The 11,640-nt window shown below is 42.6% G+C and overlaps 1 protein-coding gene across 6 annotated transcripts in view; it reads right to left on the bottom strand.

The window, feature by feature from the left end:
• Positions 1–190: 190 nt before the first annotated feature.
• fgd4a (FYVE, RhoGEF and PH domain containing 4a) overlaps positions 191–11,640 on the bottom strand; it is a 53,914-nt gene continuing 42,464 nt past the window's right edge. For 5 of the 6 annotated variants that reach the window (XM_004568249.5, XM_004568251.6, XM_076885553.1 and 2 more), the window contains 14 exons: positions 9,420–9,813; positions 6,086–6,175; positions 5,825–5,970; positions 5,438–5,594; positions 5,157–5,295; positions 4,988–5,046; positions 4,754–4,900; positions 4,201–4,373; positions 3,905–3,935; positions 3,732–3,812; positions 3,517–3,642; positions 2,700–2,837; positions 2,230–2,370; positions 191–2,133 (listed from right to left, as the gene is read on the bottom strand). In XM_004568249.5, the coding sequence (XP_004568306.3) occupies positions 1,870–2,133; positions 2,230–2,370; positions 2,700–2,837; positions 3,517–3,642; positions 3,732–3,812; positions 3,905–3,935; positions 4,201–4,373; positions 4,754–4,900; positions 4,988–5,046; positions 5,157–5,295; positions 5,438–5,594; positions 5,825–5,970; positions 6,086–6,175; positions 9,420–9,813 (2,086 nt within the window). In that variant the 3' untranslated portion in view covers positions 191–1,869. Of the gene's footprint in view, positions 2,134–2,229; positions 2,371–2,699; positions 2,838–3,516; positions 3,643–3,731; positions 3,813–3,904; positions 3,936–4,200; positions 4,374–4,753; positions 4,901–4,987; positions 5,047–5,156; positions 5,296–5,437; positions 5,595–5,824; positions 5,971–6,085; positions 6,176–9,419; positions 9,814–11,494; positions 11,636–11,640 lie in introns of those variants that run through there. The other variant, XM_012923860.4, reaches the window with a different exon arrangement.

The following is an 11,640-nucleotide window of genomic DNA, read 5'->3' on the forward strand; positions in this document are numbered from 1 at the left end:
CCAGTGACTGATTTCACCTATTTTTACATGCATGTCTGGGTTTACTCATTTCAAACTTCTTATCAGGAGAAGCAAAACCAGGAACCAAAACAACAAGATGCTCTTTGTGAAAGTAGCATCACAATAGCTGACAGAAGTGGGCAAGTGTCACACTGAAACACACTGTACACCAGGCATTCTAGCGCCACGAGTCATTTAATCTCCCTTTTATTTTCTTTGAAGGTACACTTTATAAGACCGTAAAGTGCGTAGATTCTTAAACCTTTGGGAAAGGGACGAGAGGACGCATAAAAATCTAGCTTTTACATTCAGATCTAGCAGACAGAAGTTTTGTGCTCTTAGTTTTTATTTGAATACAGGCGACTGGGGGCGGGCGGAAATAGTTCAGAGAGGTGAGCACCAGCATTGAGCACGGGGGCAGGGGGGAAACGCCGTGGAAAATATAGGCACATTTCCTCACCACAGTCCATCGTGGACTGTGACTGATCTCTGTGACACATTTCATGGGTTGGTGGTGGAAAAAGGAAAAAAATAATCTTAAAATAAGGGATGTACCGAATGCTCTTCTCAGCTGACACACGGAAACATTTGTCCCAGGTTTAACAGATCATGCTCGCGTAGTCTATAAATTACTTTAAATAATAAAATTAATTACAGCATTAAAAACATTTACAGTTGTTGCACCAGCTTGCTATACCGATTGTGCTGCATATGCATCCGAACAGAAACCCTGACGCGTGGATAATGACGATCCCTGCTCCTCTCTCTGTGAACACGCTGACGTGTACAAAGCTGCCATTTCAGATTCAGCCAACTCTGGGACTGACTGGTGTTTTCGCCCATCACAGCTACGTAACCGCAGGATGAGAACTAAATTTACATTTGCAGATAACGTTGCTCGGGGGAGGTTTAGAAATGCATCGAGCATGTCGAACGGAGTCTTCACAGTAGGTTGTAACTATTTTGTGAAAAAACACTGCTGTAACTGGACATATATAAAAATATCATCTTATATATCAACACTGGAATTATACACTCCATTAAAAAATTGGCATAGGATTAAAAATCGCATCCACCGGGCTCTACTTCTAACAGAATCCATCTTTACGTGTTAATGTTGCTTCATCTGTAAGTTTGTTTCAGATTAAAAGGTTGAAACTTTCTTTTGCTTTTAAGAGGAGAGATGAGACCATCATTATCCAACCACATGATCACTGTTACAGATTTGGAACAATCTCAACCAAAGAAAAGGGGAAATACTGTAAATTCTTTATAGCACATTTAGAGGTTTTTCTATTTAATAGAAACCAAGTCTGACTAATGTCTGTACATAAAAACAAAACTGTTCATTTAGGGAAAAAAACAAACATTTATACTGTACATGTACAGAGAAATACAGCACCAGCAGACTTAGTTGGACCACCTTTCCTGCTGTGATTCACATCCTCACAGGGTACTTTGTTAAGTCTGCGGTAGTCCACTGGCTCAAGTCCACGGAGAGTGATTTTGCGCTTTCATTAATAGTGCCTGTTTGAGGGAAGGCGATCTATCCTGAGGCCCCTCTGTTCTAGTGTTGATTGTATCAGAAGTGTCTGTTAGTAATCCAGCACAGCTCTAGCAGTGAATCTTGCAGGAGAAAATCCAGACGTTAACAAAGACACACGAGAGACACGAGGAGAGGCAGCTTATCCAGCACTTTGTTTCCCATGCTGTCTTTAAGATAAAGATTCGACGACAGAACGGATAGCAAGTGTTCGTATTTTGTGCATGCAGAATAAATCTGCACATCCCATCTTTTTATTTGAACAATCCAACTGCAGTTTGCATGTTTGCAAGTGCAAAAGCAGTTTGTTTGTAGAAAACAAGCCCTTATGTGTTATCAGTGCTGGCTTCCTCCGTGTTGTTGTTATCCGACACGCCGCTGCCATTGGTCTCGGGACGTTCCGGTATCTCTCCCTTCACCGCCACTCGAATTACTTTCAACCAGCGCTGCTTAAGTTCCTCGGTCTCAGCAGCAAAGTTGTGGGTGGACTTGGACTGGGAGATGTGGAAGCTTGCCGGTGGGTCTGTGGGCCGGGTGGTGTCGTCCACAGAATAACCCACCAGGGGTATGGTGCACTGTGCTTTTACATCCTGAGAGGAAAGTCAAAGAAGAGATCGTCTTCACTGTGAATGATCTGCTAAATGAACATATCCAATCATATTTTTGGCTTGAAGTAGTTGTTTTACCTGTGGAGCTCCATAGAGGTAAAGCACCAGACTCTCCTTCTCAGGGATGACACACCAACACTTCTGCCAAATTTTGCTCTTCTCAGAGTGCTGCAGGAAGCCACACATGATGCTGCTGTCTGCAAACTGACCGGCTTCAATCTGCAAAAATGCGCACAGATCAGCAAAAGAAAAAAACAAAACAGGAACGCCAGCTGATGTTATTTCTGTCACATGACGGTTTACTCGCATTACCACTTTAACTTTCAAGTGCACAGTCACTTGTTTTAAGTAAGTTAGCTACAACTATTGTAGTCTAATCCATCAGCCATACAATATATTCACCCTTCAACAAGCTTAGAATTTTAAAATTGTTGAAGCTGTTTCACTGAAATGTCTTGTTTTTGTTGTTTTTGTTATTCATCTTATCTTCGCTGATATAAATGAGGGTTCGCATTAGACAACATCAGGTTTATTCACTGAAAAGTCACCTCGAGAATGCCCTTTTTCTTGCCCTCCGCTATCGCCTCTCCAGTCAGGATGCAGTGGCAGTCCTTGCACACTTTGTTCATTTTGTTGCCATCGTATTCAAGCGGCGCTTTATAGTCTGAGCATTTCCAGCACACCACCTGTAAGAGACAGGCAGCAATATTGTTATCAATGATGATAACAATTTAGCAAGAGGAGGAGAGGAGAGAGGAGGAGAGGAGGTTTGGAACTCTGCAGTCACTGAGTTAGCAGAGCGGCAGCAGCTTTTACTCCCTATATTGCTCAACACTCTATTCTGTGAGTTTTTAGAGCAACTCATTTGTTCACAGATTTTTGTGGCTGAGCGTTTGATTCGATACACTTATGGCAACAGGACTGAAAACACCTGAATTCAAAGATTCAGAGGGGTGATCCACACATTTTGTGGTTTAAAACGTCATTAAATCATCATTCGACATATTTGGTGGAATAAAACATCACATAGGCGGTATCTGGGTATTCCCAATTCAACTAATGGGGTCTAACCCAGGGGTGGGCAATCTCAGTCCACGAGGGCCGGTGTCCCTGCAGGTTTTAGATGTGTCCTTGAACCAACGCAGCTGATTTAAATGGCTAAATCAGCTCCTTAACATGTCCCGAAGTTCTCCAGAGGCCTGGTAACGAACTAATCATGTGATTCAGGTGTGTTGACCCAAGGTGAGATCTAAAACCTGCAGGACACCGGCCCTCGTGGACTGAGATTGCCCACCCCTGGTCTAACCTCTCTACCCTGTAGTGTGCATACACATGCATGGCACCCACAACAGAAACATTACTCACGTAGCCGCAGGCTCTGCAGTGGTGTCTCCGACGTGTAATAGCATTGAAAGACTCCTTACACTTCATACACATTGTCACTTCGTTGTCACGGATCCAGCGCGGCGCGCGCTTTCCCAGCTCAGCTTTCTGCCATTAAAAGAAAAAAAGCCCACTCACTGTGGCAGCACAGACATGTGTGGGCAATTCAACTCTGTGCAATTTGATCCAACACTGACCGACACTTCGTCCATGTCTTTTAGTGCATTCTTGAATGACTCGTTTTTCTGCTGGAAGATCTCGATGATCGCCTGGAAAGCCTGGAAAAGAATAAGCACGACAGGGGGTGTCACTTTAAATTTGTTTGAAAAAACGAAGAGTTAAATAGGAAAATCACCTGGAAATTACGTACCTTGATCCAGTCAGCCTTGTCTTGCTCTGAGCTGATGAGGTGGAGAAAACAGAAACAGAATTCAGTTTAACACATAAAAGACAAGGATGCGTTCAAATTAATCTGTCACACAACAGCAAAAGGGCTGAGAGCCACTGATTTACAGGATCTGAAAATGAACACCGGGTGTAGTCATTTAGCAGCCGTTTCATACATATAACATTGTTTTTGCACTTTTAACAGAGTGCTTAACACTTGGGTGCTGAATGGAGAATTTAACTTTTGCATATTGTGTGTTAATGCTCGAAAAAGAGTACCTGGCCTGGAGTTCAAGTGTCCTCTCCTTCCCAGACACTTGGAAGGTATGAGGGTAGTCCTCATTGATTGTTTCCAGGACCTTCATCCCATCGATGCCGATTCGAGTCCTCACCGTATATTTAGGACCTCCCAGGCTGAATTTCGGGACGCAGTATAACAGCATATTGTTGAACTAGGAGAAAAGGGGGAAAAACCACTTTGCAGTTGAGTTATGCAACCATGTAAGCTGGATGCATCAGCACTATTGTAGTTTAGATTTCTGGGCACAGTTTCCTTCCTGAGGGTGAAAACCTAAAACTCTGCAGGTAACCCGAATCACGCACACGGGGCACATTCTATGTTCAGCTAATTAGAAACAGACACAAGTTAATCACATCATCTGGCAATCTCAGTAATTGAGAGACTTCTTCATGTGCCTCTGATGTATCCTTACACAGAGGTGGTCCTAGCAAGAAATGATTCACTTGTTTCAATTGACTGATGCGGGCAAAGTCTCGCCTCAGCATATTTCCCCGCAGTGTCCTTCATTATACAAGAAGGTGTTTCTCTCACCAGGAAGAGGTATCGCTCCATTGCTGACGTGTTCCTGGCCGCCAGCTTCAAGATGTGGCCCTCTTTGATGAACTCGTTGGAAGGATTAACAATGTCCTCCTCTTCACCCAGCATCTCGTAAATTTCCAGCAGTTTCTTTAGATTTTCCTAAAAGATGAAGTTATGTTCATCTTAGTAAATGAGAAACTGTTAGAGAGGATCTGTATCAGCTGGCTAAAGCCAATCTTTACTTACAGACTTTCTTATGGCACTGTTGGAGTGAGTAGCTGCTGTTCCAATAATCTCTAATGATCCTGAAAAAAAGGGCAGATAATCCAGAAACTTAACAGAATAATTTTAGACACCCTCAGTGAAATGAACCCGATTCCTCACTGTGCAGCGTTCAGGTGCCGTTCCTACTTACTTTCTGCATCTCTTCGATCGGGGTCGTCCTGAGGCAGCTTCTTCAGGTAGTCTTTAAGCAACATCTCATATCGAGGGACGCGCTGCACTGGCTCCAACATGTGATGCTGAAGCGTTAGACACCCACAGATCTCTTGACTCTGTCCAGACAGAACAAGAAAGCTTTGATTTTCCTTTATCATACAAATGCTTCGTAACACAACAGACGCTTAAGCATAAAAGCCACAACACGGTATGAAAATGCATTTTTTCCTTTACTGGACTCTGTTACACAGTGCATACCTGTATCTCCTGAATTATAGCCTTAAACTGAGGTGAACGGTCTGTCCACTGCTTCAGCAACTCCATGGCTTTATCGAAATTCTTCACATATTCTGCATACATTTTGAGGAAGGGTGTGAGTTTCTGCAGGATGTCCCCAATGCGAGGTTTAGAGTCCCTGCAGGAAAGATGTGGGTGGGGTTGTAAAAGTAAAAGATCTAATTTAGTACAAAGACAGTTTCTTTGTAGCTTGCACTGGCTGAACCGTCCATTTTTATTCCTTGTACGTGTACATGTATTAAAATAGCTCCAAAACTGCTGATCTTGACCTCATGCATCATCAGCGCAGCGGTACAAGCAGCTGCATCAGCACATGTATGAGCACTAGTTCGAGTAGCTGAATCTCACCATTCTCCCATCCGTTTCTCCAGGTCGGGAAGCAGAAACTGGCTGTGAAAGGCGTGGATGGAGGAGATATTGGAGAAGATGTTCTTTACTACGTCCACAGGGAATGTTCCCTTATTGGCCTCCTCCATTAGCTTAGCACAAAACTCCTGAAGAGACATATACAGTGGCTACAAATTAGGGTTTCTGTTCTGCGCAATGTTAAACCTTTTACAATGGAAAATGGTCAAGAAAACAGAAGTGGCCTCTCGCTGGGTTCCTCACCTGGTCCAGCAGGTTCAGTCGAGCCACGTAAGCCTTCTCTGTGTGCAAGAGCTCGCTGGCGATTTTAAATAGTTTCTGTTCGTTTGTCTCCTGAAAAGAGAGAACACACACACACACACATGTGAATTCGTGCATTTCTGGCTATAGCACATGAAAGTCTTGCCATTGCCATGTAAAGTACCTGCATGCCGATTTGCAGTAAAATTGAACTGAGATTATTCTGGGAATTATTCAGTTACTAATGTGTGAAAGTGCTATTCTGCTGAGAGACGAACACATACAGTCACATCATTTACTGGCAACTTAACAGCGTCTGATACTTCTCTAACAATGGCTTTGTCAATTCCCACATCTTTTTTTGAAAGCGTAGCTTCCCGTCCCTTTGCTAGTTCCCTTTGCAAGATTTCGTTCATAACTGAATTGAAACTACAAGAACTGTGTGACCAGTGAGCGAGACAACGTTTATAGCTGTACATCTACCAATGTGGGTTCAACGCACTGCTGTTCACTGCAGCCTTGTATTCAGCACAGCTTTGCTGTTGTTACACACACCGGCAAGCAGCACCTGTGTGTGTTTCATTAACATGACGCTAACAGTGAACTGATGTGGTGCTCGAGGACCTTCGAATGGGAAATGAAAATGTGGAAGAAGGGAAACGACACCAAATCCAACAAAGTTACACGTCTGTATAAAACTAAGCCTCAGGCGAGTGGTTAGTAAAGCCACGAAGCCGTGACAATAGCACACTGACGCTCACCTGAAAGGTTCCAGAACAAACTTTAGGTACACTCATTATTAATGCATCCACATGCCGATCATTGTTTTTTTTTTTTATCAAGTTCTTTGTTTCCCAAAAATACAACTTTCACAATAAAAAGACATTATAGATAGCAAAGTGCACTGGCCAGTAGAATCACTCGGATCGAGACATATATATATATATATATATATATATATGTCTATATATATATATATATATATATATATATATATATATATATATATATATGTATATATTAATATTAGGGGTGCAACGATACTCGTATCGATATTGAACCGTTCGATACAGTGCTTTCGGTTCGGTACCCATATGTATCGAACAATACAACATTTTTAATTTATTTTATCAACTTTCCTTCTGACGATGCTGTCTGTGTGGAGCACTCAGTTGATCTGCGCTCGACAGTGCAGCCTAGGCGGAGTAATCGAACGCAGATTCACTGAGTGCAGCGCAAGCTAGCGAGACAGAAGTTAAGCTCTCCTTGCAACATGGACCTCCCCCACCCTCATTCAGATCTGGCCTTTGGAACTATTTTGGTTTTCATGTGACGTATGACCCTGAAGGTAAGCGAGTCATGGACTAAAGTAAAACAGTATGTCGGATGTGCCACGCAATGCTCAATTACATGGGTGGGAGCTAGTGTGTTAGCGCAGTTAGCATGTTAACGTGTTGGCCGTCCAGCCCCACGCACGGGGTGATCCGCGGTAGCTCGTTAACGGAGATTTGCCGTGTTGTGGCGTTAACGTCATTTCAGATTAACGCTGACAGCACTAGTGGGAACACAACGAATATGACTGCACGTTTACTCCGACAGCATCCTAGTGCAAAGACAAGTGGAAGCAGACAAAAACAACAAGCAGCATGCTACAAACTTTACCCGAGTCATTTAGACAGCCGTTAGCACAGGATTCTCCTTATGGGGACCTGATATGTTTAATGTGCTGCTGAGAATATAGCCCAGAAGAAGCTATAGTAGAGCTTTTATTTTGGAAAGAGCCATTTCTCTGTAATAAACTCTCTTTTCCAAAGATGAGTGATTTCTCAATCAGATAGATTTATTATTTTATCCCTTTGTTGTTTCAGCAACATTAAATTTAAAAACTGTACTTTTGAGTTAATATATATACTTATAATTTTAATAAATGACAAATTAAAAAGGCATGAAAATTTCTTTTTGTATCGAAAAAATATCGAACCGTGACACCAAAGTATTGAACCGAACCGTGAATTTTGTGTATCGTTGCACCCCTAATAAATAAATAAATAAATATATATATATATATATATATATATATATATATATATATATATATGTCTCGTATGTATATATATATACACACACACACCATTAAATTGCACGTTCTGACCAGCAGTAATCACTTTACTCGAAAGTACAGTACCTATACAGTATAGTACAGTACTTGGGTAGGCTTCTGTAAATATGCTACTTTAACTTTAAAACACAACAGCTATGTTTTACACTTTCAGATTAACAGTTTACATTCTATTTCTAAAGATCGCACTTCTCCTGCCTTGGAAAAAACTTGGCGGCTCAAAGTTACAACTTGTTATTTGCATCACTCACAAAACATGAATTCAGTTTGTTTAGCAGAAACTTATATTGCAGACTAAGTATTCAACTTGTGGTCTGTGGCCCATTTTGCCATTGTAATGCTTTTGCTTTGAATGGTTTGAACAGAAACTACATTGAATTTATCCACCCAAATACCAGTCCCATTAAGTGTCCCGGTGAGTCATGACAGCAGAGCAGCATTAACAATGGCAGGACTTCCTCTAAATCAACAGGAGCTTGTTAAAACACCTGTCACTTCCCTGTCACAGGTCACGTCAAACTGTAGCTCCATTAGCAGCTATTAACGCAACAAAACCAAATCTGAATTGTGGGTAATGTTTGTAAAATGAATCACTGTAACAAGTAAAATAAGTACAATGTTAGTCTGGGTTTATTTGCACTTGTTGCTTCAAGAGTACGGAAGAAACTAGAAGACATCACTTAAAATATGTTTCTGACTTTTATTTAGTTCGTTTTTAAATGTAGCAATGATGAATATCTTTTGCACAGCAGAGAGGCTTTTCCTTTCCCACAACGCGAGATTACCCAGCTGTCTTTGTCACTGTGAAGACTGAGATTGATCTGAACCTGAGATATCTATAATCACCAGACAACAGCAGGCAAAATGGGTTCCCATGGGAGAGATTACTGAAGCACGGAGTCAGCTGCTTAAATGTTGACATCTGTTTGCCCTTCACAGAAAAATACCCCACTGAGACACACACACGCACAAAGTGCTGAAAGAAATGCATACACTTCCCCTGTAACTCTATCCTTACAACGTTACAGTCACCCAGAGATGAAGTAGTTCACATGATTTAATCATACTGAAAGCTGAGAAAATAAATAAATGCTGAGAGTTTGTCTATCAGAGATGAGTCAGTGCAGCAAGGCAGCTTTAATGTATTACATAGCAGGTAGAAATGCGCAACACTTGGGTCCCAGGAGCACAAAGCAAATGCTTAAACTCAATACGTACCTTGTGGTCTGTGCTCCCTTCTTCATTCTTGTGCTCGCCTTCTGTCTTAGCATCAGTCTCCTCATTCTCAGTCTCGTTACCAGTCCTGTCCACGTGTGAAGGCGAATGATCATCGTTCTGTTCCGAGCTCCCCATATCTCCATTTACAAGCTCAGCAGTCTCTGTCCTCACACTTTCATGCTTCTCCTCTGTATCCTCCTTCTCCTTCTCGTTGTCCTTGTCCATCTGCACTAGCACCCCGTTCGCTGCTTGCCTGTTGGCATCTTGTGTCGTGGCCGCCGCAGAGGTGTTCCTGCTGGTCTCCGTCTTTGGACATGCACGGTGAGCTGGACTGCAGTTGGCAGACTTGTTGATGTGTTTGAGCGGTGAGCTGTCTCTCTTGTTTTCTGTGTTGCTGGAGGAACAGAAGAAAAAGCAAAGGAGGAAGTGGCTCAGTCTGGGTAAGAGTGTATAAAGGGCTAACTAACAAACCTTCCCAGAATAAGAAAATAAGGGAGGGGAAAAAAAAGAAATTTAGAGTAGGCTGGTCCATACCTCCTCAAGGTGACATATTGTCAGAGTGTGGTGCACAACAGCAAGCAGAGAGCTTTTGCACATGAGTGTGAGAGTTAAAAATAAACCAGTAGAGATGCACAAACTTCCTGCTGTCTTATTAGGTTGCTGACTGAGAGCTGAGAGGAAGTGTGAGTAAAGCAAAGGGGCACAGTAACGAGGAGCAACAGAGCAATAGGAGGAGCAGAAAAGTAAATCACCACTACTCCCGAGAGGTAGATGCTGCACTACTTCCCCACACATGGAAAACCTACTTTATACATTCTGCTGCGAGGCCTCTTTTATGCTTAGCATCCAAATGAATGAAATGAAAAAACAATTTGCAGAAGACAACTGACACGCAGCACAGAAATGGAAACTAGATTGACAACAATGTGTGTGTGTGTACAATGTCACCATTCAGCTGCTCGACATCCTGTACCGGCAGTCGGTGCAGCTGTTTCCCAGCAAATGATACTCCACACGTTCAGCCAAACAAGAAGCAGCAACAGTAGCCACTGTGTCTCAGCTAAGATTATCTGAACTCAGTACAGTACATTAAAGGCAAAACTGTTAGCAGATTAAAAAAAGTTACCATGTCTATATCTGGAATCTAACGTTTACCGATGCAAAAAACAATCAACCAACAGATGACTTTTTTCTCCCTGCCCAGTAGAAACAGGAAGTATCAATAAATAGAGGAAGAACAAACAGCTGGTGAAACACCCGACAGATGAATGTGTCGGGGGCCGTCACCCACCTGTGGTGTGGGAACATGAAACTATCTTTTCACCACTCAGAGTAAGACTGACAGTACCACAACTAGTGGGCGAGATACTATTTAATACAGTATTCAGAAACAATACAGCCGCATCACTTTGTAGGTGCACACATCACTTCCTCCTTCCACACAAATAGCACAGCAAGTGTTCCAGGACATGACAGTGTTTCAAAACAGGCTCAACCAGACACGAATTAAGAGCAGCTTCAGTTGCAGTGTGGTCGTCGCCTAGCTGCCTTTAAGGCAGCCAAACCTTGTGAACCAGATTAGTACATTAGTAGGTTAATTCTGTTCACAGAATCTGTGTGAAGCGTTTCTCTTCTTTGAGCTCCAGGGCCACTGGAGGGATAATCCTCACTGCCCAGGAGTGGCTGAATGAAATAGATGCACCAGATTCCTCTGATTAACCTCATTTCACACCAGAAAATGCGATGAAAGGTGCAAAGAAAGCCTGTAGACCTGGGAGATTTTTAGAGATCCAGGCCAGAGATGAGACAGATTTTAGTGGGCTGCTACTGCTGCAGATTGCATATTTTAGGGGTGCAACTGTACGAACAGACAAGGGCACCATTGTTGTGCCTCTCACCGCTTGCAATGGGCCTCCCTCAGAGACACAAGGCTGCAGCTACAGTGCAAACTTGCACGAGTAAAGCACAACAAGTTAGACACAGATCAACACTGGAAAAATCTTACAGAATCTAACTCACAATTTAACTATGAGGCAACAATATCAAAGTATACACATTCGTCAAAGATTTCCTACCTCATCCTCCTCTCGCAGCACCGAGTTCTGTCCCACAAATGTGGACCCGTGTTTCCCCTCGCCTGTACAAATCTCCTTTCATCCCCTTGCTAACACTTGGCTCAGCAGCCACAGACTAATCTCCACTTACTCTCTCTAATGACTCT

Source organism: Maylandia zebra, linkage group LG7, assembly GCF_041146795.1.
Source record: "Maylandia zebra isolate NMK-2024a linkage group LG7, Mzebra_GT3a, whole genome shotgun sequence".
In the NCBI taxonomy this organism is placed as follows: domain Eukaryota; kingdom Metazoa; phylum Chordata; class Actinopteri; order Cichliformes; family Cichlidae; genus Maylandia; species Maylandia zebra.